The 24,353-nt window shown below is 53.9% G+C and overlaps 2 protein-coding genes and 2 non-coding genes across 4 annotated transcripts; 3 read left to right on the forward strand and 1 right to left on the reverse strand.

The window, feature by feature from the left end:
• The first annotated feature begins 7,553 nt into the window (after positions 1-7,553).
• Positions 7,554-15,464, forward strand: NCL (nucleolin). Its single transcript, XM_068406003.1, has 15 exons — positions 7,554-7,787; positions 8,480-8,587; positions 9,175-9,469; positions 9,804-9,950; positions 10,387-10,569; positions 10,803-10,886; positions 11,151-11,286; positions 11,673-11,809; positions 12,287-12,413; positions 12,636-12,769; positions 13,149-13,284; positions 13,374-13,525; positions 14,013-14,139; positions 14,580-14,800; positions 14,983-15,464. Exons 1-15 carry the CDS (start codon positions 7,770-7,772, stop codon positions 15,060-15,062), a joined length of 2,085 nt encoding a protein of 694 aa, XP_068262104.1. The 5' UTR covers positions 7,554-7,769; the 3' UTR covers positions 15,063-15,464.
• On the forward strand, positions 11,000-11,069 carry LOC137666895 (small nucleolar RNA SNORD82). Its single transcript, XR_011048712.1, has one exon. It is a non-coding gene; the product is annotated as a small nucleolar RNA SNORD82 (small nucleolar RNA).
• Positions 13,644-13,720, forward strand: LOC137666899 (small nucleolar RNA SNORD20). The gene has a single exon (XR_011048715.1). It is a non-coding gene; the product is annotated as a small nucleolar RNA SNORD20 (small nucleolar RNA).
• Positions 15,465-20,191: 4,727 nt separating the features above from the next.
• On the reverse strand, positions 20,192-21,553 carry B3GNT7 (UDP-GlcNAc:betaGal beta-1,3-N-acetylglucosaminyltransferase 7). Its single transcript, XM_068406529.1, has one exon. It carries the CDS (start codon positions 21,551-21,553, stop codon positions 20,192-20,194), a length of 1,362 nt encoding a protein of 453 aa, XP_068262630.1.
• Positions 21,554-24,353: the final 2,800 nt, after the last annotated feature.

Raw genomic sequence — 24,353 nt, forward strand, 5'->3', positions numbered from 1 at the left:
TCGCCCCTCCAGCCTCAGGAGGAGGATCTCCTTTCTGCAGGTGAGAGCAAGGGCAGAAGCAGAGGAAGAAAATTAGATCCTGATTTTGTACAAATATGAGGCACCAGGGTAAAAGAGAGGATTGAATACGAGTGAGCAAAGCGGGACTCTCCCTCCTTGGTGCGTTTTTGCACCCTCCAGTCCTTTCGGTGCTAAATGTACCTTTTAACACCTAGAGGGTGGAGGTTTAGGCTACGAAGCACTGCACAAATCCCGCACTAACGACAGCGGAAGTACAGCTCGGGGCTGTTTTAGACCCATCAAGGTTTGCCTTTCGCTGGTTTTGCAGGGGCGGGGACCTGGGATGCTCTCATCTCCCCTGCCTTTGCTGGGGGGTAGGAGCAGCTCTCAGCCCCCCATGCTTGGCCGATCTGCAGGATCATTTCATTAGCCCCAACGCTGCGGGACCTTCCTTCCTCCACCTCCTGTAAATGGGCCTTATCCAGCCTGTCTGGGCATGGAACAGAGACTCCTGCCACATGCTGGGCTCTGAAAGTCCTCACAGGTGAGATGCTGTGCAGTCACCACAGTAATCTCCATCCTTCACCAGGTGAGACCCCTCGGGGAGTGCACGGTACCATGCTCTGAGGGTTGGCATCACCTTTCCCAGAGAGCAAATCGCTCTCTCTGGCTTGGAGCAGTGCCTGCTTGGCCACCTTGTGATGCGGTTAATCCCAGGCAGTGTGCAGGCTCTGCCCTGTGCTCCACATCATCCGCAAAACAAATATGCTAAAGCAGCCAGCTAATTACTGGAAATACAGAGCCTGGCAGGAGGTGGGCAGACCCTGCTCATGCTTGTGCCGTGGCTTGTTATAAAAGGGTTGCTCTGCTCAGGTTTATCTTCCTGATCCCATGGCTGACCATCTCAGAGCTGTGCCAGGGGCAGTGCTGGTACTCGGAGCCCAGACCCCCATCCCCATCACCCATCTGTTGCATGGCCAGGGGGCTTCCCTGGGGTAGGGGCTACCTGACCCATCCGTGGTCCTTCTAGCCCTTCCCTGGCCCCAAGCTCCCTGGGAGAATCTCTCGCTCCTGCAGGTCATCACGGCACTAATTTGGGTCCTAAGGTCTTTCACTGCGAGCTCCCATCCCATGTAACTATCATGTGCCTCGGGAGCAGCTCGTGCCCTTTCCTCACCATAATATAAGCAATTATTAATGCATTAGTGTTGCACTGCTGAACCATGATGTCTTTATAGTCAATAGCATTAAGCATTTAATTACCCAGCGGGATGAATCGATGGGCTTCTTTCTTTGCTCTACAATTAAAACCGAGCAGGAGAGATGCCGTGTAATTTTCAATCTGCTTTAAGCTTCCTCTGCTGCTCTGTGCACAGGGAAATGAGCTGATGGCTTGTGAGGGATGGGAAGGAGAGGGCTTTTCCCCAAGAAACCATGTTCTCACCTCCTTCCCAGGACGCAGACGTCACGATCACACACTCGCCCAGCTTAATGAGACACCACTGGCTCGTTCAGTACCAGGTTTTGGGTCTGACAACACCGACAGTGGGAAAATTATTGTTCTGAGTCTTATTTTTAACTGCAGTCATAGGAAGTTTGAAAGCAGTGGTTGTAACTCGCACCCTGCCTGTGGGAATTTCTGCAGCGAGAGCTGGTAAGTGAAACAGCCCAATGTGCTGCTGGGACGAGGCACAAACAGCCTGAGAGTGAACCGCGCTGGGGAAGTACTTTCAGCCCTTATTTTTAACTTCCTTTTGATGGAGCTTGCTGCAGAGGCCGGGGCAGGTGGAGGGTGAAAGCTGGGTGGGCTCAGCATCCCTGGTACCGCGCTGGTGAGCCCCGAGCTCCGACCTTCCCCATGCTCTCGGGTGGTCTGTACAGCTTGACGCCAACCTGGGTCACTTGAGCTCTGCAGGTACAGTCAAGTGCAAAGTGACCCTTTCCAAAAAGCTCAGCTCGTGGCTGGACCTCCTGATGCAACCACGAAAGCCCTTGGGGTGGCTGGTCCCTCGTGCTGGCAAGTTGGGGCAGGAGCTTTGCAAACCTCGTGGATGGGGCTCAGGGGGCAACTTTTGCTGGGACAACACAGCGCGGCAGCTCCCAGGGGAAACATCAGACCATTTCCCACTAAGATAAAGAAGCCACCGGCACTAATTCCTGTTTCCCAGGGCAGTTTTGACCTGGCTCTGATGGCGGGGACATGCCAGCTCCGCTGGCAGAGGCTGGGACACGTTACGTTGGAGACGTGTGTGTGTGTGTGTGTGTGTGTGCCTGGGGGCTGCAAGGGGGGGCCCGAGAGCAGCATCACGCTGTGGGTCTGCTGTCCCCAGCTGCATTTAGCTCTGTCCTGGTTTTAGAGGTGAGACATGGGGAAGCCCCGGGTACGCCATGCCACTCTGAGCAGTGGGTGCACGCAGCTCCCAAGGCAGGGCTGAGCTCATGCCCTCACTCAGATACAAACTCAAAAAGGGGGGGGGGGAGGAGGGAGACTCCTGCTTTTCTAATTTGGACTCAACAAAGATTCATTTTTTTGTTTGAGAAGGAAAAAAAAGGAAAAACATTCCCCTGGTTTGGGTTTGCTCCAGGCAGAGCGTTTGCCTTCTGCTGGCCCCGCGCCCGGGAGCTGCCGTGAAAGGGAAACAGCCCGAAAAAAGGCTGTGAGCAGAGGGGGCTTCCAGCAGGTAAAACGAGAGCGAGCCGAGGCAAAGCCGCAGGTCACTGCACCGTGGGCCTGTGCCAAGGGGCAGATGTGCTGAGCCACAAGCGGTTTGCAGATGTTTCACTTGAACCTCTCGACAGTTTTCCCCAGGGACCTGGTGCTTGTCTGGACCCCGTTCCTTATTGCCCCGGCTCTGGGAGATGAACAGCATGCACAGAAACGCCCTGTGCAAAGAGGAGCTTCCCCCCCGGGCTGTCTCCACAGAAGTCCTGCAAAGCCTTCCCAAGCGCTGCGGGGCATTGCGTGGGGTCGTGACACGCGCTGGCTGCTGGCCCGGGATCGCTGAACTGGGATCACTTGTATCTTCTCCCCAGGTTGACTTCCCCGTGGGTTATAAAGGCATTTGCATGTATTACTTTGATACACCGCCCTGCTCCCATCTCACCGACTTTCCATCCTGATGGAGAGAGCAGGGCGCTCCCAAGCTCCCCTCTTGCTACATTGATTACTCCACATCTCTCTAGCCTCCTTCCTCTTCTTTATCTCACACCTAATGCAAGTCCACTTTGTTTCAGTCCCACTTCTCTCCCTCATACCATTTTTCCAGGGCTGCACTTGTTCCTCCTGCTGAGCAGAGCCGGAGGGGGGTCCCGCCTGGCCCAGAGGCTCTGGGTGGCTGCGTGGGCTTGCAGGGGGCTCACAAGCAGGCTGCAAGGTCCTGCTGACAGCTCCAGGCGAGGGGTATTAGGGAGAGGAACCTGGCTGCCAGAAGGGACGTCTCAGGGGAATTGCCTTCTTCTGGAAATAGAAAAGCCCGTTTTCTCTGCAGGGTACCGGGAATGATCACTTTGAGGAATACTCACAGGGAGACTAAATGCTGCATGTGTGAAACTCCTTGTGTAAGTCACCAGGACTTTTCCTTGTCACAAACCCCAGGAAATGGCACAGCCTCATCCAGGAGAGACATGCTGGGTTATCATACACCACCAGCCGGGGTGGCAAAGGGTGTGTCTGGCTCCAGGGGCCCGCTCCAATCCCTGCAGCATCCCACCCCAGGAAAGGATGCTCCCCAGAGAAAAAATCCTGTACTCTGCCAGGCCCCGTTGACTTCCATCCCTGCAGCCCTCTGTGTCCCAAGCTGACCGTTTCAAGGCACAGGACGTGAGCTGGCATGTGGCTGCTCGAATTAAATGCCATTTGTCACAGCAAGCCCTGCACCCCCTTCGTGCTCATCATCCTTGAGGGCTCTCCTCTTGGCACAGCCACGTGGGTAATGAAGAAAAGACTTATTAAAGTACCCACAGACCCATCTCATCTGAGACCTGCATTAATCAGGGCCTGGGAAGAGTTTTCTCCACCTGCTGGGTATTTGAAGCAAGCTGTGTGGCTGGCAAGAGAGAGGACAAGTCCTGTGTGCCTGGCCCTGCTGGGTTACCGTCCATCAGCCACTCTGCGGTTCCCACTGGGGCGGCTCTGGCTGGCCACAGGTGAGTGGCAGGGGAGCAGTGTGATGGGGTGAGGTGGGCACCAGTGGCAGGGAAAGGGACTTTGCCAGTGAGACATGGGGATGCTCAAGAGGTTTTAAGCAGCGCCTAGACCTGGGATGGATAAATTTGCTTTTTTTCACTGTCACCTTTGCCATGCCATGCTGGGCCACTGCTCGGACCACATAGCAGGTGAACCACGATGCCAGGGAAGCAAGGCTGGGGCTGGGGAACTCGGCGCCACATTTGATGGCTTTTCTAGCTCATTTCCCCCCTCTCTGAGCCCCCGTGGGGTGTTTGCTTGGAGGTCCCTGATGGTTTTCTGGCAGCAGATGCCTGCACATGCCACAGGGAAAACTTTCCTCTCCCAGCTGTGCTTAGCTGCTGCTTATATCTGGTGGCTATCAAATGTGGGGCTCGTCTCAGACCCACCTCCGTGTCCCAAGCTCTCCTGGGAGGGATGCAGCGGGCTGTCCTGCTCCGCTGCACCCCCGGAGGTGGGTCTGGGGGAGCCCCGCAGGCCCCACTCGGGACAGCCTTTTGTCACCATCTAGTGACGGAAACACGCAGCGGCGACCAGGCACAGCCTGAACAGGACGTTTGGGGACACTCACTCCCCCAGCTATGGGCCCTGTGGGGGGGGTCCCCCTTCCCTGGCTGGTCACCCATCTTGCCTGGCTCCCTCACAGTCCCGGGCACCGGCAGCCAGGCGAGGTGTCCCCAGCACTGCCAGGCTGAGGCAAAGCAGAGGGGACAAGTCTCTGCTGTGCCAGAAACTGCGAATCCTCAGCAAATCCCTCCTGGAGTCTCCATTAAACCAGCTAAATTCCCTCTAACTGGGGAATTAGATCAACACTCCCAAGCTGCAGACATGCTACAACAAGAGACAGCCGTAAAAGCACCTAAAAGACATTTACTCCACAAACAGGGCTGTTAAACCTGCTCTTTGGGCCAAATTACTCCTCACTGACGCTGCTCCGCAGAGCTCCCTTGGCCCTGAAATTTCTGGCAGTGCCTGCAGAGGAGCAGGGCTGTGCTGTGCCACCGGGACAGCCTTGTAACATCGTGTGTCCCCAGAATAAGGCTGGCCTTGCTGCTGCTCCAGCATCCTCCTGCCCACTGCTAGGGCTGCCCGGAGGTCCTGACCACAGGTGGGATACAGGGAACAGCCCAGCCTAAATGCCGGCATCTGCAGTGCCCTGGTACATTCCTCCCCGCGGCATCCCTGGCCGCTGATGGCCCCAGCAGCAGCTGGCAGGGTTGGGCTGTATCCGGAGCCCTGACCTGCGCAACGGTGCGTGGATTAACACGGTGCACGGACTAACGTGGTGCATGGATTAACGCAGCGTCAGTTCTCACTCCTCCGCACACGGGTCCAGCTGCAGCCTCAGGTGCCAGCGCCAAGGACAACCTGCCAGCGCTGAGCACGCTGCTGGAGAAGAGATGGAGCACAGGCCATACCGAGATGTCCCCTGCCAGGGCTGGGAACCGAGACTGGCCAGTGGCCAGCCCAGCCCTTTGCTGATCCCACCCCTGGCACTATATTATCAAACACACGCAGCGTCCCGTCTGCCAAAACTGCCCCTGGCTGAAGCAACAGTTGTCCCTTTCCCATGGCAAACCAGCCTTCCCGCAGCACGGAGAGGAACCAAGGCCAGCCCCAGCACTGGCAGCAGAGCCATACGAGCAGTGATAATACTGGATTTTGTTGCACCACATGCAGGCACAGTAAGGAGGGTGCAATCAACTCTTGCTTCAGTTAAAAATTCCTGCCAGGCTTCTACTTCCTCCATCTCCATCCCCCTGCATCCCCACGGGTCACCCTGAGTCTGTGTCACTGCTTCCCCTGGGCACTCGGGGATTGCTCCTGCAGCACGGTGGGACGTGAGCCAGTCATTGCTGTTTCATGTGCAGAGTCCAGCTGCCCTATGCAAGGGTTTTCCCCAGGTGGGATTCCCATCTGCCTGTGTAGGTGACCAGGGCTGGGACATGGGCAGTGTCCCTCTCGGTTCCAGCTCCCTCCCTCCCTGTACTGGCTGATGGTAGCAGTCTCCTCAGGCTGGCTCACTCCTGGAGAAGCTGACTGATCCCACCACCTCTCTGTGAGCGGGTGCCCTCAGCTATGGCTCTGCCTGCCTGGAAGCTGCCTCTCCTCACTCAGCAGAGGAGAAAGAGGCACCAGGACAGCCTAGGAGCCAGGCATATTGCCTCATCCACGGTGTGTCCCTTGCTTTCAGGTGGCACTGAGCACCCCAGGGATGTCCCATCAGGGCCCTGCAGGACTGCATTCATTGACGGTCTGTTTTTTTTTTCTTTAGGGCTCCCCAGGATCTCGTGTTCCCCAAGTTAGGGGCTTCTCTCAAGCAGACCTCAGAAGGGCAAATGAACTGCTACACACACGTGCGTGAGTCAGGAGCCCCCAGGAGCTGGCTGGACGCCCAGTTTGAAGTGGGAGGGGACATAAGGCAGTGGGGAATCCCCAGCAATAGACACTGCTCAGGTCCTTGGGAAACAATGGTGCCAGGCAGGGGCAAGGCAGCTCTCAGCCCTGCCAGCAGACTGGCGAGTTAAACAGGGGTGCTGCATTCTGCCCTGGGTCATTCCTACCCCAACTTTATAGCCACCGGGGTAAAACTCCACAGGGAGGAAGCTGGTGTCCTCTTTCAATGAAGGGAGCCAAAAGCATTCACCAGGCAAGCACAGGTTTATTTTTCTCCAGCCTTGGGCCTTTCCTCCCTGCCGGGAGCCAGTGGAGGGCGGCAGCTGCAAGCTGCTCCTGTGCCAACTGCGACCGCAGCGACCAGCACCTGGGGGTGCTTCAGGCTGCCCAAGGGCGCTTAGTGCCTGCTGGGGAGGGGATGCTGGGGGGAGCAGAGGGGGTGGCAGAGGCAGTGCTGGGGAGGCCCCAGCCCCGTCCCTTTGCCCAGGCCAAAGGAGGAGGGAAAAGCTCGGGCTCAGTTCCACCCCCGCAGGCCCGGCGAGGGAAGCCGGCCCCGGCTCCGGCCGCGGCGCCGCGTACCGCGGCTGCCAGGCGCATGCCCACCCCCGGCCCCAGGACCCCCGGGCCCCCCGCCCGGCCCGGTCCCACCACGTGGCCCGCCGATCGCCACGTGCTCTCCCACGGCCCAGGCCACGCCCACCCTCCGGTAAGCGCCGCCGCCCAATCAAGGCGCAAGCGCCGAGCTGCCGCCCTCTCATTGGCTGGCGCCGGTCCTTCTCATTGGCAGCGCGTCCCCCCGCTCTTGCCGCTCACCCACCGCTCAGTCTCGCGCTCGCCCGCGGATGTAACGCTCTTTCCCGTTGGCTGATCGCAAAGCGCCGGAGATTGGCGGAGGGGCTCGAGGGGCGGGGGCGGTGATTGGCCGGGCGTCGCGGCGCGCGCGGTGATTGGCTGAAGCGGGGGCGGAGGGGGCGTGGCGTAGCGTTGGGCTAGGCAAGCGAGCGGAAGGGGCCTGCGCTCGCTCTTTCGTTTCACTCCCCGGTCCGGGTCGCCAGCGCCTCGCCGCCGCTCCCGCCGACCGCCCGGGGCCCGCTCCGCTCCTCGCCTCTGCCCCGCCAGAGGTAGTTCCCCCCTCTCCTGACACATCTCGGCCGCCGCCCCTGCGCCGCCAGCCACCGCCGCCATCATGGTGAAGATCGCCAAGGTGAGGGCCGCCGGGCGGGGCCGCGCTCGGCCGCCAGGCGGGAAGCGAGCGGCCGCCGCCATGGCGGGGCGGACGGATCGTGATGGCGGAGGTGGGGGGGAGGCGAGCCGCCTTCCCGCCGCCGTCTCCTCAGGCCGCGCGGCGGTTTCTAGGCCTCCCCTCCCTCAGAGTGAAGATGGCGGCGAGGGGAGGGGCCGCGCGCTCGGGGGGAGAGGTTTCAAGCCTCCCCCCGGTCTCGTCCCGTCCCGTTCTCTTCCGTGACGTCGCACGCGGGGTCCCGGCCGCGAGAGGGGGAGCGGGGCGGGGGGGCCGCGGTGTTGGGGGGGGGCCGCACCTCGGCGCGCGCCGCCTGCGAGCGCGCGCGGCCCGGCAGGGGGCGGGGCTACGGCGCCGCGCGGCCACGTGGTGCGCCGGGGAGAGCGGCGAGCACGTGGGAGCCCCCCGGGAGCGCCCCGCGGTGAGGCGGGGGCGGCCGAGCACCCCCCCGGGCCCCCGCACCCCCGGGTTCCCCCCCCCTGGCGGCAGGGCTGCACCGGCCCGTTGGGCGCCGCGGGGGCAGGCGGGGCGGCCACGTGGTTGGGACAATTGTGCGCCGGTGCTGGCAGGGGGCTGGGGTGCCTCGGAGCGTAAACGTGCTGCTCGCTCCCGGGCGGGGAAGTGAACGCCGCCTAACAGCTCGATCTCTCTTTCAGACTCCCAAGAATCAGATCAAACAGAAAAAAATGGCTCCTCCTCCCAAAAAGGTCGAGGAAAGCGAGGAAGAAGAGTCCTCTGAGCTAGAGGAAAGCAGCGGAGACGAGGTGATCAAGCTAGAAATGAAGTCAAAAGGATGCGCGTGTTATAAACGTGTCGTGAGGGTTGGGGGGCGCATAGTATGTGTTAGAGTATCAGCATTCATCAACAATTGGCATCTGTCGATTAACTGTGGCTAAAGAATGAACTGGATTTCATATGAGGAAAGCGATGTGGGAGAAACGAGCTTAGCTGCTAACTCTGTACTTGCAGGTTTTGGAAGGACTGCTGGGATCTTAAAGCTGTTCCTAGTACTGATGAGCAAGTGAATGATTAACTACTCCAGTAGAGCATCAGCAATAAGTGGCTTGTCACATACAAATAATAGGCAAGACTAAGCATTTCAAGCTGCTGAATGCTACTAGAGAGGTCGCTGGTCTTGCTTCAGGACCAGGGAATTTGGAGATTCCTTAACGTTCCATACGTAGTCTGTTAAAAGCTAATTCAACAGAATGGGCAATTAAGGTCATTCGACAGAAGCTAAGTCTGTCAGAAGGATATGCTTTAGATTGCAGGTGCTGTATATTTGTCTGGCAGTGAAGTAATAGTAGTATAAAGGACAAGCATGAGCATCTTACACTAATATGTATTTCAGATGATCCCTCAGAAGAAACAACAAAAAGCGGCAGTTACCCCTGCCAAGAAGGCTGCTACCCCTGCAAAGAAGGCCGCTACTCCTGCGAAAAAGGCAGTTACCCCTGCCAAGAAGGCTGTGCCTACTCCAGCTAAAAAGGCTGTTGCTCCATCACCTAAAAAGGCTGCTGTCCTAACTAAAGGAGCGAAAAACGGAAAGAATGCCAAGAAGGAAGAGAGCGAGGAGGAGGATGAAGATGATGAGGAAGATGATGATGAGGAGGAGGAGGAGGAAGAAGAAGAGGAAGAAGATTCTGGTAAGTTACCTTTGAAATATGTGTTCATCCTTGTGTAAGTTGACTAAAGCTGGTCCAGTCAAGTCGCTGAATTGGTATACCTTTGGAATTGAAAGTTTAGTATGATATAATAGTCTTGAGAGGGCGATTCATTGACTAGAAGGTGGTGAGGAAGGAAAGGTGGCGAGTCAGTGAAGTTTGGAGAACTTGGGCTGCAGCTGCGTTGCCTGTGGCATGTGAAGCATCTTCTAGTCTCCTGGACTTTGCCAAAATCTTTTTGGGGAAAAAAGTACTTTACTAGTGAAGTCTGAAGGCTGAGTGGTTTGGGTAAATGCTTGCTGTACTGTTGTTGCAGATGAGGAAGAGGAACCAGCAATGCCTGTGAAGCCGGCAGCCAAAAAGCCTGTAGCAGTGCCAGCCAAAAAGCCTGCAGTTGTGCCAGCAAAGCAAGAATCTGAAGAAGATGAGGAGGAGGAGGAGGATGATGATGAGGAAGATGATGGTATGTGGGATTTAGGAAAACTTTGTCTGACTCTAAAAAAAAAAAAATTTAGAAGATGTTAAATGAATAAACGCTTATAGGGAGCTAGAGGAGGAGTAACTTAATGGATTAGTGAGAGTGATGCAAAATGTGTGTGTGTGTCTGTATTTAGTGTCCAGCTGATTTTAGCTGGCTACTAGTGTCCCATCAGATGCAGCTGGGGGGATATTTATTTCCCTATTGCTGGTAAAATTTCTTGGGTAACAGGTACTGTTTTTTAATGCAGTAAAACTTGAGGAAGAGGGTTTTATAAACACTATAAATATATTAAACTCATTTCCTGAGAACGTATAAACTTGAGGAGGCATGCAAAACGCTGTTTTACTGAACAACGTTTTCTTAATCTAAGGGGCTTAATCTCGAATGTGTCTGAAATCTTGTGATCAACTTGTTTCAGAGTCTGAAGATGAAGCCATGGACACAACCCCTGTTCAAGTGAAGAAACCTACTCCAGCAAAGGCAGCACCAGTGAAAGCCAAGGCAGACTCTGACGATGAAGAAGATGAAGAGGATGATGATGAAGATGAGGATGAAGAGGAGGAGGATGAAGAGGATGCCGAGGAAGAAAGTGAGGATGAAAGTGAGTTTAAATGTTTTTGAGACCAAAACTCATGTTATTAGATAACAGGAAAGATGCTTGAGCAAAATTTTTGTCCTGTCGTGGTCTTTCGGGCTGAGGAACAAAAAAAAGGGCTGTAGTGACAAAAGAAGGTCTTGAGTATGACTGGTGTAAAGATTAATGCTCCAGTATTGATACAGTGTAGAAAAGTTGGTTTGTACTTCTGTTTCAGTGGTGTTTGTTCTCTATCACAGAACCTGTCAAGGAAGCACCTGGGAAGAGGAAGAAAGAAATGGCCAACAAAAGTGCACCAGAGGCCAAGAAAAAGAAAACTGATGGTAGGTGGTGTGGGATCATCACATCCAACGATGCCTGTTTGAAGGACTGTTATTGGACTGTTGGGTGAGGCATGTAGCTGTGAAGGGACAGGATGCTGAGGGGGGATTTTTCCAGCACAGATGATGATTATAAGGGACTTAATACTGAAGTATGATGTCACTTTTGAGCAGAAACTGATGTGCTAAAGCTATCTGGAGTCTGGCTTCCGGTTCTTTTAACTGCCTTAAAAGAAAAACCAACCTTAATTATCTTTTCATTTAAAGGTCCCACTTCAGCTTTCTCCCTCTTTGTGGGAAATCTGGTCCCTGCCAAGGACTATGAAGAACTGAAGACTGGCATCAGAGAATTCTTTGGGAAGAAGAATATTGAAGTTTTGGATGTCAGAATTGGTGCTTCCAAGTGAGTTAATCAGTAGAATTTTGGTGATTATTTCTTTTAATTGGCAGTAATTTGTTTGGAGAGGTATAACTGTGCTGATGCTGGTTCCCTTCAAGATGCTGGGATGGCTGCTAGCGCATGGAAGCTAGAAGAGGCACGGTACTGATAAGGGTATAAGACTTGCCTGGCTTGCAGCTTTTTCAGACAGCATCTCCCTGAAGGAAGAGCTGCCACTTCAGTACAGAGCTATTCTCTACTGTTGTTTTGGTTATGTGGGCCAGTTAGCATTTATTTTATTAAAACACTATAACTTGACAAGTGGGGACCTCTCTGGTCCTGGGTTTCTGTTTGTGTTCACTGCTACTAGAGAGAGATCAGCTTAAATAGAAAGGGTACTCTTCTTTCAGACGATTTGGCTACGTAGACTTTTCATCTGCTGAAGATCTGGATAAAGCTCTCCAACTGAATGGGAAGAAGTTAATGGGCCTGGAAATCAAACTGGAAAAAGCAAAGAGCAAGGAAACGATGAAAGAAAATAAGAAAGGTACGGCCCATAGCTCTGAATACCTGTGCACATCAAAGAAGAGTTGTCTGAATCAGGGCTTGGAGCAAGCTTGCAGTATTACTGATGGCCACTCTTCTGCTTTTTAAGGCACATCTTCCTGGTTTGGGCTCTGTATCCTAAACAGCGTCTCAAATGCTAACATACAGATAGGCAGGTTCAGAGTAGTATATCTGGAAATACGATCCCAAGAAATAGTGCGTATTGCGGGGTCTAAGGAGGAGATGTGTCTCTTTCTGAAGCTTTTAGGATCTGTTTTCTGAACTTGATGCCCTTAAGAGAAGTACAATGACAGCCTAATTAACTGTCATAATAGTTGCATTTTCAGCTTTTGAAAATGGGAATGATTATTGTGATTTATTTTTTGCTGGATCAACTCACTTTGGTTCTCACTGGCAGTGTAGATGAGAAGGGATTTTTAGCTGATAATGTGAAAGTAACTGTTTCCTGTCTTTGCAGAGAGAGATGCTAGAACACTGTTTGTGAAGAATCTGCCCTACCGCTTAACTGAAGACGAAATGAGAGATGTGTTTGAAAACGCACTAGAAATCCGAATAGTAATGAACAAGGAGGGGAACAGCAAAGGGTATGTAGCTGAGAGGACTGTTGGATGTTTCCTGTTCCTCAAACTCTTGGCATATTTTGATAAGCTTGTGTCCTTAAGCTACTTTAAGGGACATGCTGCATTAGGTGTATACTGAAAATGATAATTTTTGAGGCATTTTTCTTCCACATCCTTTACCCCTCACTCATGAACTTAGTCGTTCCTGGAAGGAGACATTTGCTTATATTCTTTCCTGTGCTGTAGGATGGCCTATATTGAATTTAAAACAGAAGCTGAGGCAAACAAAGCTCTGGAGGAGAAGCAGGGCACAGAGATTGATGGTCGTGCCATGGTTATTGACTTCACTGGTGAGAAGAGCCATCAAGAACATCAGAAAGGTACTTTGCCAGACCAATAATGTGCATGCAAATGACGTTTAGGATTTGATTCCACTTGTTTCAGAAGTTTGCTAGTGATAGAGCAACTTGATAGAGCAACTTGAAGCACTGCAGGAAAACTAAGATATATCAGGAAGGGAGCTTTTGCCTCACTTGTTCTCCACATCCTATGCTTTTCATGTGTCTACTGCATGTTTCAGACAAGGGGCGACAACTAGTCTAGGTGACCAAAACAGTGTTGCACTTAGCCTTGTGCCTCACCTTGAGGTGAGGAGGGAGCAACAGCTACTCTCCCTCTAGAGAGGATGTTGTGCCTAAAGGAAGAGAGAGAGCTCTCCTCCTCCAAACTTGCGCTTACAGCACTGAGTTTTCTCCATAGGAGGTGGAGAGAGGGAGTCAAAGACCCTAATTGTCAACAACCTCTCATACGCTGCTTCCGAAGAGACACTCCAAGAGCTGTTTACGAAAGCTTCTTCCATCAAGATGCCACAGAACAACCAGGGCAGGCCTAAAGGGTATGTTGTGCCTTTCTTCTGACTTGGCATTGCAGATGACTTACCTCCACAGATCCCTCGTGCTGACTGAAATCTTCCTCTCCAAATAGGTATGCGTTTGTAGAATTTCCCACAACTGAGGATGCCAAAGAGGCATTGAATTCCTGTAATAACACAGAGATTGAAGGCAGAGCAATCAGACTGGAATTCAGTTCACCAGCGTGGCAGAAAGGGAACACGAATGCAAGAGGAGGATTTAATCGTAAGTGTTCCAATATTTGATCTTGAGACGGCTGTGGCAGGAGTGTGCCATTCAGGCAAACTTGGGGCTGCTTTAAAAAAAAAATGGAGTGAAAGACTTGCATCGTAAGGGAGTGTGCTGGATATGATGACTGATTATCTGAAATGCTGATGAAACTAATGCCGAAGTCCTCTAGATAGTCAAGTGCTGATCCAGCAGTGTCTGTACAGTTAGTGTCCCTATTGATAAGATGCAAGCATCTATTTAAAAAAGAAAAAGGAGGAAAAAAAAGAATTATTTTAATAGTACTTTGAGATACTTCGACATAAGGTTCTAACTGCAGCCCTGAGAAAGTTTTCAAGGACTTTTAAGTGTCTGAGCAGTTACTTCAGAACAAATCCCTTAGCCGTGTTCTAGGAGCCAGTAGTGCAAGTGGGATGCGATGTTAAGAAACTGATGGGTGCCTTGCTCAGACGTAACGATTTCTGAACGTATTCTCTTTCCGCAGAACAAAGCAAAACGTTGTTTGTCAGAGGCCTTTCTGAGGACACCACAGAGGAGACGCTAAGAGAGTCATTTGAAGGCTCTGTAAGTGCGAGAATAGTCACAGACCGAGACACTGGATCGTCTAAAGGGTATGTTAAACATCACCTGGGATTAGTTCAGTTGCTACAAAAAGCCTCACTAACTGGTTTCTGCAGTGCAGGGTGTTTCTAATGCTCATGAGGGTGGTTCTTTGGAGCTAGTAAATTGCATGGAACCGGAGAACAAGCTCACAGCTTCGGGTCTGTTCGTAGAGGGCAGCGCACGCTCACTTCTCAATGAGCTCCTTCCTGCCAACAAATCGTGGCAGCCTATGGATTCGCACGAGAAGGAAATTGACTGTTCAGTGCTGGCAGACTCACAATGGGGCTCCTATCGATTGTGATGAGCCACTGCTGTTCTACAAGTAACATAGTCCTGATCCCTGCGTGGTTGATTGCAGAAGTGCAGGTGTTTCCGAAGGGATTATGTTGAGTAACTGTAGGTGGTGCTGCAGCTTGTGGAGTTTGACTTTCTCTTAACTGTTCCCTAGGTTTGGGTTTGTGGACTTCAGCTCCCCAGAAGATGCCAAAGCAGCTAAAGAAGCCATGGAGGATGGAGAGATCGATGGAAACAAAGTGATCCTTGATTTTGCCAAGCCAAAGGGTGAATTTCAGCGTGGTGGTGGATTTGGTGGTCGTGGCGGCAGAGGAGGAGGAGGCCGAGGAGGAAGAGGTGGATTTGGTGGCAGAGGTGGTGGCAGAGGATTTGGAGGTGAGAAGAGACACATGCTGCTGTTCTAATGGGGCGTGCTCAAAAATTAGCCCGAAGCTGTTCTTGGGGTTATGGTGTGGCGCCACAGAGCGCTCGGTGTGAATCAGGATGGGTTTGGAAGGGCAGCGGTATCTGTGCGGGGATACCTGTAACTCTGCTTCTTGACCTGATTTTCTTTCTAGGTAGAGGAGGTGGCTTCCGAGGAGGCAGAGGAGGAGGTGGAGACCACAAGCCGCAAGGGAAGAAGATAAAGTTTGAATAAACTTCCCCTTTCCTTTCCCTTCTCCTCTGCTCGCTGAGACTATCTGAAAGGACTCCGGGGGTTTTTATTCTCCTTTTATCTTGGCGGAGCCTTCGGAGGACATTCCAAGATGCGAAGAAGTACTGTGAGCCACTTGGAAGACACAATTTTCATTTCAAGGAAGAGAGAGCAAGCCATTTTGACTGCTTGCCTATTCAAATGAACTTTTTAAAAAAAAATGAGCGATAGATGTGGGAATTTACCCCTTGTCTGTGAGTTGTCTTGAATTTATAATGTTTTACCCATGTACAAATTTTTTTTTTTCCTATAAACTTCTGTAGCATTTTTGCTGTAAAAATGCAGAATGTTTTATCATTTGTGCTTCAGCACCCTGTCTTGGACAGATTAAAGGACCTAAACTGGTTCGTGTTACTTCTGTGCCGTAAATGAAGCAGGGCTGTGAGAAATAGTCTGTCTTGAGCCTTCTCCTCTCTCAAGGTCATTAACGTCACCGGCAGCAGCTAGCGTCCTGCTTCGCTCTAGCCTGCGTCAGCTCCCAGCAGTGTACATGTGCTATGCTTAGAGTGCTTGCAGGAAGGAACGGGAGAGGAACACAGTGGCTGAGGTAAGCCCCGTGCCCACAACCATACTGTTTTATTTTTTTTACTGAAGATGTATGTGATGGTGCATGCTAGCCAATTGCTTTTTTTATTTTTTTTTTAACAAAGGAGTAAATCGGATCTTGTACCAAGGCCCTGCAGCTCAGTCACACTCTTACGGGCATTGCCTCTTTATTCCAAACTGTCTTCTCTTGACTCGTCCTTAAGTGTGAAGCAAATAGATGGAAACATGGGGTCAGGGGCAGTAGCTGTGCTTGCTACCTTGGCCAAACACCAGCCTTCTACTCCTTGGGCTGGGTGAGGGTGATTGCCTCTGCCAGTGTGGGGGTGAAGGTGCTGTGTCCCTCAGCAGTAGTTACTGGCCTCTTTTTTTTTTCCGGCCGGGCTCTTGGCTGGTGTCCTGCAGTGGCAGCTGCGAGGGGACAAGGCTGCTCTTGAGTGACTGCAGCAGGTGGGTGCAGAAAGCAGGGGGGCAGCTGCTGTTTTGGTTTGACTCAGGCAGCGTTGGCCGTGGGGCTGCGTAGCTGTTGGCACAAGCCTCCCCTGGGTACGGGTACCTGCAGGCTCAGATGTCAACGGCCTGTGTCCTGCTGAAAGGTCCTCTCTGCCACCCGCTGCAGAACTGCTTCCCAGCTCGCGGGCGATGATGTTCAGCCGCAGCTCTGGCTGTGGTCGCAGACGGCTGTTGTAGCGACACAGGGAACTTGCTGCCGTGCAAAGCCCTTGCAGCCCCTCAAACGCTGATGTGACCAGCTCTGCTTACGGATTCCTGACGTACAGCCCCCGGAGGAGACAAAGGCGTTCCCTGTGCGTTAATATTTTATATTAAACCGGGGGTTGCTCGTGGCTTGAGGGCGCCGCTCCAGCGGGAGCCCTGAGCAGGGGCGTGTGTGTCACCAGCCATTTTGGAGCCGGCTCCGCGCCCGGCGGGAAATGGGCGGAGGGCGGCGGCGAGGGCGGCCGCCAGGGGGCAGCACCGGCCCGCGCTGGTGCCGCTGCCGGGGCCGGGAGCGATGGCGGGGCCGGGGCCGGGGGCCTAGGCGGCCCCGCGGGCTCCGCTCCCGCCTCCGGGGACGTTGGTGTCCTGCGCAGAGCAGGCGGGCTCGGAGCCCTCCCTGGCTTATGTGTGAAGGAGGCAGAACAAAGGGCCTGGGGGGCTGCGCCATCCTTCCCACCCGCTGTCCCCGCGGCTTCCTCCTCCTGCAGTCAGCCCCATCCCCGCCCCGTGGGGCCCAGCCCCACTTCCACACCGGAACGTGGGCCCTGGTCCCACTCCAGGACCCTGGATCCCTGGCTGGGGCGTTCGCTGGTACCCTGGGGAGGAGTCCCACAGCAGGAGGAGGCAGCCCTGGGTCACGCTGGAGAGGGAAAGGGCAGGAGCAGCCACAACTGTGTCTGTTCAGCATTTGCCTTTTGACCCCACCTGTGAAATTTTTGGCGCCATGCAGAAGCTGGGCCCGGTGGCAGGTGGCCCAGCCTGCCAAGTCCAGCATAGGCTGTTCCCCATTGTTGACCTCTCTGTTCCCCATCACCGTATTGAGCCGCCATGCCAGGTGCCAGCCCGAGAAACTGAGCCCCCCGTGCCCAAACACTGAGGTGAGACCTATGGCCTCACCCATGGCTTTCCTCCTCTTTGCCCCTCCCAGGTTCAAGCCTAATGTGGGTTTGCCCCTGTGGATGCAGCTCGCTCTGCTCTGGGGTCGCTGCTGACCCATGGCATCTGTATCCCATTGCGCTATGTCCCCTGGCCATATGTCCCCGTGGTGGTGCTTTGGTTGTGGGGAAAAAAGACAGTGAGCAAGGTCCTGCCAGGGAGAGGGTGACAGGGACAGCGAGGTGGTGATCTTCAGCGTGAGGAGAGGGTGCTTGACCAAACAGGTGATGGTATGAAGATGAGTATGACTACTAACCACTTCAGCTGCTAACCAGTGATAATTTGCTGACAATATAGAATTTCTCAGATCTCACCATCAAAACAGCACACCTGGGAAAAATAGTATCCTCGCTGCAGGATACTGGGATGATCTTAAGTTTAGCTGGGTTTGAAATGCAGCTGGAGGAGTGCATGGATGAGAGAAAACACCATGCCAGGCGGCCACAGCCCCCAGATGCCCACTCCAAGCATCAGTTTTGCCACTGTAGCCCATTACCAGGTTTCATTCCCAACCAGCCAGGTTCTCTTGGCCAGAAGAAACCCATTAGCAATAACACGAGGTGAAGGCTTGGGGTTTGTTTTTTTTCCTTCTCCTTCTTTTAACCTTTATTTAGAAACTAGAATATTCACCAAATCTACAAGGTTTCTCTGTACAGGTCCCACCAGGTGAAGAGCAACACTGAGAGATTTCTGCACACAGCCCTGGCTCGCTGTATACATTGCTACAGAGAGCAAGAGCTGTCCCCTGCACACAGGATAAATATACAGCCTAATGTACTGTACCTGCCATAAATTACAGAGATGTCATTTTGGAAAGTGTTTCTGAACTCGCTCGTGTTGGAAGGAGGGAGGGGACGGGAAAGCAAAGGAGTGTTGTGTGCTGCCTAAGCCTGGTGGGCACCGAAAATGCCCTCAGGGCTCTACCCTGCGCTGCTTGCCCCAGGGACACGGCACAGCTGGGTGCATTGTAAATCAAATTTCACAGTATCACCGCCGGCCCCAGTACCAATGGCCAAGCCCAGGTCAGCAACAGGCTCTTTCTTTTCCTCCTCTTCAAATTTTGCAGCTCATCTGAGTAGACGAGGGGCATTTGCCGAGAAGTGGTGTGGCTTGGCATGAAGGTACCTTATTTTGGCAGGTTTATGCCCTTTTTTTGTTTGTTTTCTAACCTGGGGAACATACAGACTCAGAGTAAATGAAACGGGCCCCTTTCCAAGACACATTAAGAAAAGGAAAGAAAAAAAAAGGCACTGCACAGGGGGACCTTTGAGGTAGTCAAAAGTTTTTCCTTTCAATATCTGGCACCAGAGAGGGGGAGAGAGAGCGAACGAGTGCGCATGTGCCTGTGTTTCGCTGTGCGTGGCCAGGGTCATGTCTGTGGCTGTGCATGTCCACACGGGGACATCTGGGCATGCAAGCCGTGTGCACAGGGACGTCTGCGTGCTCAGAGCCTGTGCCCGGGAGCTGGCACAGCCTGTGGCTTTGCTCACGCCTGCAGTCGGTGGCTGGAGAGCATCTGTGGCCTCGTGCGTGGCCACATGTCTCTCCATGTTGGGTGTTTTCCATCATGGCAGCTGGCTCGGGGCTCCCCTTGACAGCTCCAGTGGCCCTTTCAGCCCAGAGAAGAAGGGCCATGTCTCGTGATACTGCTCCCTGTTGTTCTCCTTGACCTCATCCTATAGAATAAACACTGCAACAATCCTGAGAGGAGCAGATGTGCTGCAAGACACCATCCCTCCTTCACCTTGTCCCCTTGGACCCTGGTCTGTGTGCCAGGATGGGACCGATGCTCTCCAACCTGCCCTGGAGCATTATGCTCACTGCAAAACCAGGGCTGAGCCCAAAGCGGCCACGCATGGGGTCTTTGGGGGTTGTTGTCCCCCTCTGTCTCCCAGCAGCAAGCCCCGGGTACGCCTGCACCTGAGCCGGGGTCCTGGATGTGATCAGCCCCTGGGCTGCTCCAGCTGGGGCCGACCAAGTCTCTCTGACACTTCCTTGGCCATGGGCAGGGGCAGCCTGCCTCGTCCCTTCTCTGTCCTGCCAGGAGGAACAAATCCCTGAGGAATTTCAGCTGGGTGCATTCCTTTGAGTGCACGCACAGCGAGGCCAGGAGAGGGGCTGGGGAGCCAAGCACAGCCCAGGCTGGCGCTGGGAGCCACCATCGTCTGGGACCACTGTGGGAGAGACAAAGTCCCCAATCCCCTGACTGCCTGGCCGAAACCCAGCAGCCCAAATGGGGGCTCGGGGCTGGTGAGGTCTGGCCTTGGAGGAGAGCCCCTTTCCCCAGCTGCATAGTGGGGACACAGAGAGGACTTTGGTGGGGGTCAACTCAATACACACAGGGTCAATGTCATTAAAACTTTACGTGGTAGAAAAATTTGAGATAAATAAAGTCCCCTTGACTTTTGAGGGTGGGGTGGGGTGGCTCACACACTTGTAAACTACTCAGCGCCCTTGGAGTGGCTTCCCTGGCTAGCCAGGCCCTGAACATCTCCAAAAAATACCTGTGCCACATCCCTCCCTGCCTCCCCCCACCCTGCCGTTCATCATGCTCCGGTGGAGGTGGTACCTAAAGCAGAGCACAAAGCCCTCTGCCCTCTCTCTCACTCTTCATTTTGTGCTAGATTTCTTGGTTTGCTTTTTTCTCTCTCCTTTTTCAGCAACCCCCAACCCAGCTGGAGATAAGTGAACCGCATTACAGTACACGAACAAACACTATCGCAAACCCTGCCCACGAGCGCAGTGTCTCTGCCCTCCTCACCCCGGAGGGAGCTGCCCCCGAAGGACTTGCGTGTCACCCGCAGAGGCTCACCCCATCCCGGAGCAGGGATTGGTTGTCCCAGCCCCTCCAGTCCCAGCTCTCCAGAGAGACTGAGCTAAAGGACATTGAGTTTTCTCGAGCACGTCAAGTTACTATGGACCAAGTCCCACATTTGGAGCAACTCTGGAGGCAGCAGTTTATGAACCACCAACATACTCCGGAAAAAACATGGCTCCTTGTTCATCTTGCTGTTCTTGTTCTTCACAATGCCAAAAGTTTTGAAGCCCTCATGCCCAACAGGTGATACTTTAAGGACCTCCAAGCACATCCCTAGGAAGACATCATCAATGGGGTACAGCTCCAGTGTCTCCGAGGTCTTGTGCAACCTCTTGGCCAGGGGTCCATCCATGATGAAGCCCCCACCCCCTGCATAGGGTGGGTAGTTGCTTTTGTTGTAGAGGGCGCTGGGGATGTAGTACTTGTTCTCCTTCTTCCGGATCGGCTTGGCCTTGTAGAGGACATCCCCCACAAAGAGGTCCTCTCCCTCCTTCTTGTCCTCCAGGAACTCCAGGATGTTACTGGGACTCACAAACACATCATCGTCACCTTTGAAGATGAAGCGGACATTGTCGCAGTAGATGTTCAGCCACTTCAGGAAATGGACCTCTTTGAGGGTGAGGTTGAAGAAGCTGTCCAGGAAATCCCACTGCAAGATGTCCCCATAGATGTGGTTCTCGTAATCCAGCAGTTTCTGGTAGTTGGCTCTTTCCTCCTCCTTGGAGGCTGTGCCCAGCAAGAACAGCGTCCTGATGCTCTTGCCATTCACCTCCTTCTCCTGGCCCCAGGTCCTCCGGATGGCCTCGCGGCGGTCGTGCTGCGTGATGATAGACTTGACCACGATGAGCAGGTAGACGTCCCCGCTGCATTTCTCAGGGTGGTTGATCAGCATGGGGAAGTAGCGGCAGTGCCGATAGAGCAGGAACTGCTGGAAGTTGGGCTCCAGCCCTTTGAACCAGTCCACCTTGCTGAAGTTCTGGTTGGCTGAGCAGTTGGTAGTGGTGACATCCCAGGATTTTGCTTGCTTTGCCATCACGCTCTCCTCCTCCTTCAGAGGAGCTCTCTCCTTCTTGCTCTTCCAGAAAGTGCTGGTGATGGAGAAGGCGTTGTCTCTCTTCTGTGTTTTCAGGGATTCCGGAGGGGGCAGCTCTTTCTGCTGCTGGCCTTGCATGAACTGGCTGGGGGCCATTCCTCGTTGTAGCACCGTCACCGTGATCACCAGCAAGAAGGAGAGGCAAACCGTTTTGTAGATGGTCTTCTTCCTAAAGGGACAAGACAGAGGGGTTAAGGAGAGGAAACTGCAGTCTGCAAGAGGCTTGTCTGCAAAACCATCTCCTGGAGAGCTCATAATCTGTGTCCCATCATCACCTTCTGATGGGCAGCAGCCTTGCAGGAAGAGCTGTGGGACATCTCCACACATGCTCTTCCCACCTGTTTCCTGCTTGTGGGGCGGCTCTGGGGCCACACTTAACCACAGGAACCGGCACAAGGCACGTGGCAGGTGACTGCGGTGTCATCGGGTAACCCCGGGTCTGCACAAAGAGCTGGAAAGGGTTCACGGGAGAGAAGAAAATGGGTTGAGAGAGATGAAGTCAGGATGAGAGCTTCAGCAAAGCAGCTGTTTCGGAGGGAAGTCCCAAGGAAAACCCCTGTTTCAGCCATCTGAAAATTGCAGTTTAGGACAAGAGCATAAGGGATTTATCTTTTCCACACAAGCATTATCTCCAAAACACAGACGTACTGCCCATGGCCCTAGACTGGCATCACAGGTTACACAACACTGAGAAACCAGAACCAGGAAGACTACGGGAGTTGACACGAAACAGGCATCGCCATTTAATGTCAAAATGACAGATCAGGACAAAAAAATTGCCATTTGAGATGAACTTCAAGGTTCAGTGGGGAAAAGACATCCTTAACTCTGCATCCACCTCGGGAAGCAGCACTTCAGGGGGCACTGCTGGGCATTTTGGCCAGCTCTCGGGACCCATCACTTTGCTTTGCGGTGGTAAGGACCAGGATGGCAGATGTACCGCTGGGCATTTGCACCACTGCGGGTCTCCAGTTTGGGAGCAGATTTTCCCAGCCTGCAGCAAACCAGATATCTACATGCCCAGGGTGTGTGGGGGGATGGGGGTGGTAGATCAACCCCGGCCCCTTGTGGGGCCATCCCTCCTCCCTGCTGCAGACCCAGCACCCGGGAAGCCACTGGCTCCTGGGACAAACCCTGGAGCTCGGTGGGGGCTTGAGAGGGACCCTCCTGTGGTCGTTGGGACAGGGGGAAGGCTGCGCCCAGAGATTCATGATGCACCAAATGCCCCCCCCTCCCCCCCCAATCTGCTTTTCCATGCAGTTGAAGGTGGGTTTCTCACCCTACTGCCATGGAGGAGAGGAAATGCCCACTCTGCCCATCTGCACCATGTTGCCCCCGAGCGCCTGGCTCTCCTCCACAGCTGGCACATCTGCACCTAATTCCTCCTACCACTGTCCCTCTCCCTTCAGCTGCCTCAGGCTATGTCCCCGTGCAAATGAGCTCTGGGCACTGGGGCGGCAACTGGGCTCCACGTGCCCACCAGTATCCCAATGGCTTCCCGAGGGCAGCCCCGACTCCAGCTGCTCCTACACAGAAGGGACACATGAGGTGCTCGGTGGCCCCAGGAGCCCCTTTCCCTGACAATGGGTGAAAGGGACCTCAACTGGGGAGCTGAAGGAGATGGATGCAGAACCAGTCTCACAGCTCCCATGTGCCCATCCTCTTGGTGACAGATGGGTGTCCCAGCCCAGGTGCCACCCATCGGGGACAGCCCCTCAGCCTTCTGCTCCCTGTTAAAGCCAGAAAGATCCAAGATCATCTCCACCAGGCAGATGGCACCTCCACTTCGGGGGAGCTTGGGGCTGAAATCTGAAACATTTAACCCAAGTAATTTCCAGATAGCCAAAAAAAGAGAAAAAGTCCTGAAACTCTCCTGGCCCTGGGGCCGGATTGTGATCAGCGCTGCCGGGAAGCTGCTGGGGTTTTGGGGCAGAGGTGGCACCAAAGCACCTGCTTGGTGGGACACCCCGTAGCCCCTCAAGCTCCCCAGGGCAGGGGACAGCAATGTGCTTGGGGACTCCAGCCATCCTGAAATGCAGGAGCTGGGGGGGCAGGAGCTTTTGGGAGATCCTGTCTCTGGCTTCACCTCAAGTACAAAGAACTTTTCAGCCCTGTATTTACGTGGGAAAACTGTGATCGCCAGCGTGGGCTGCGAGAGCCAGCGTGGAAATAAGTAATTACGGGTAGATATTCCCCATCCGGTTTTATATGTGGCCACTCATCCAGGACTGATGAGGGAGCAGTTCTGATTAGATCTCACCATTCCCTTAACCCTCTCCAGCCCTGGCCACGCAGCTCTCAGGTTGTTCTTAGAAACCCTTCGGTCTGACACAGTGGCAACTTTAACTCCTGCACAGCCAAGCAATGTTTAAAACCCCTCATTAATACCTGGCGCTGCAGCAGAAATAACACTGGTCACCCCAGTGTAGTAACCCCCATTGGAGCAACCCCATCCTGACACCTCAGCCTTGCTCCCGCCTCATCCCATCCCATCCCATCCCATCCCATCCCATCCCATCCCATCCCATCCCATCCCATCCCATCCTATCCTTGCCTGCCCCACCACCCCAAGGACAACACGTGATAACATACCCAGCCTAAAGGATGGCCAGAGGTTCCCCAGAAGCCATAGGCAGGGAATTACTGATGTAATTTTAAAAAAATTTGCATAGGTAGGTCTGTCGCTAACTGGCACGGATGGGTCCCACCCTGGGCAGGTTCTGCCTGCCATGGACAGGAGCCCCATGGAGCCGCTCGCCCCCATTACCCATCTTGGGTCACTGCTGTTTGTTTGAGCCCAGGCAGAAGACATTGCCCTGGGGCTGAGGAGAGCTCCGGCTTTTAGTAAGAAGTGGAGGGTTGGGTAGCCCAGGTGTTGCACAACAGCACAGAAACTTATTCCTCCTTCCTTCCTTCAGCGGACACCATTTCCCAGCTCTCACTGGTGCAACGTGCAAGTGTCGCTTTGTTACAAAACCTATTTGGGGTTTTTCCTACAGGTGTGACTGTGCAAACCACAGGGACACCACCGGGTCCAGCAGCAGCGGGGAGCCCCCCGGCCGCCTTCTGCCTCGCAGAAATCCTGTCCCTGCACTGGCAGTAAAGCGATGGGGACTGGGGGACCCTG

Source organism: Nyctibius grandis, chromosome 8 (genome assembly GCF_013368605.1).
Source record: "Nyctibius grandis isolate bNycGra1 chromosome 8, bNycGra1.pri, whole genome shotgun sequence".
NCBI classification, from domain to species: Eukaryota; Metazoa; Chordata; class Aves; order Nyctibiiformes; family Nyctibiidae; genus Nyctibius; species Nyctibius grandis.

Bases quoted from the DNA above. Each gene is read 5' to 3' on its own strand.
- NCL (XM_068406003.1), top strand. The intron at 9,470-9,803 runs GTAAGTTACCTT...CTGTTGTTGCAG, and splicing joins AGAAGAGGAAGAAGATTCTG to ATGAGGAAGAGGAACCAGCA. The intron at 12,770-13,148 runs GTACTTTGCCAG...TTTTCTCCATAG, and splicing joins CCATCAAGAACATCAGAAAG to GAGGTGGAGAGAGGGAGTCA.
- B3GNT7 (XM_068406529.1), bottom strand. From the start codon at position 21,553: ATGTGTGGAGATGTCCCACAGCTCTTCCTGCAAGGCTGCTGCCCATCA.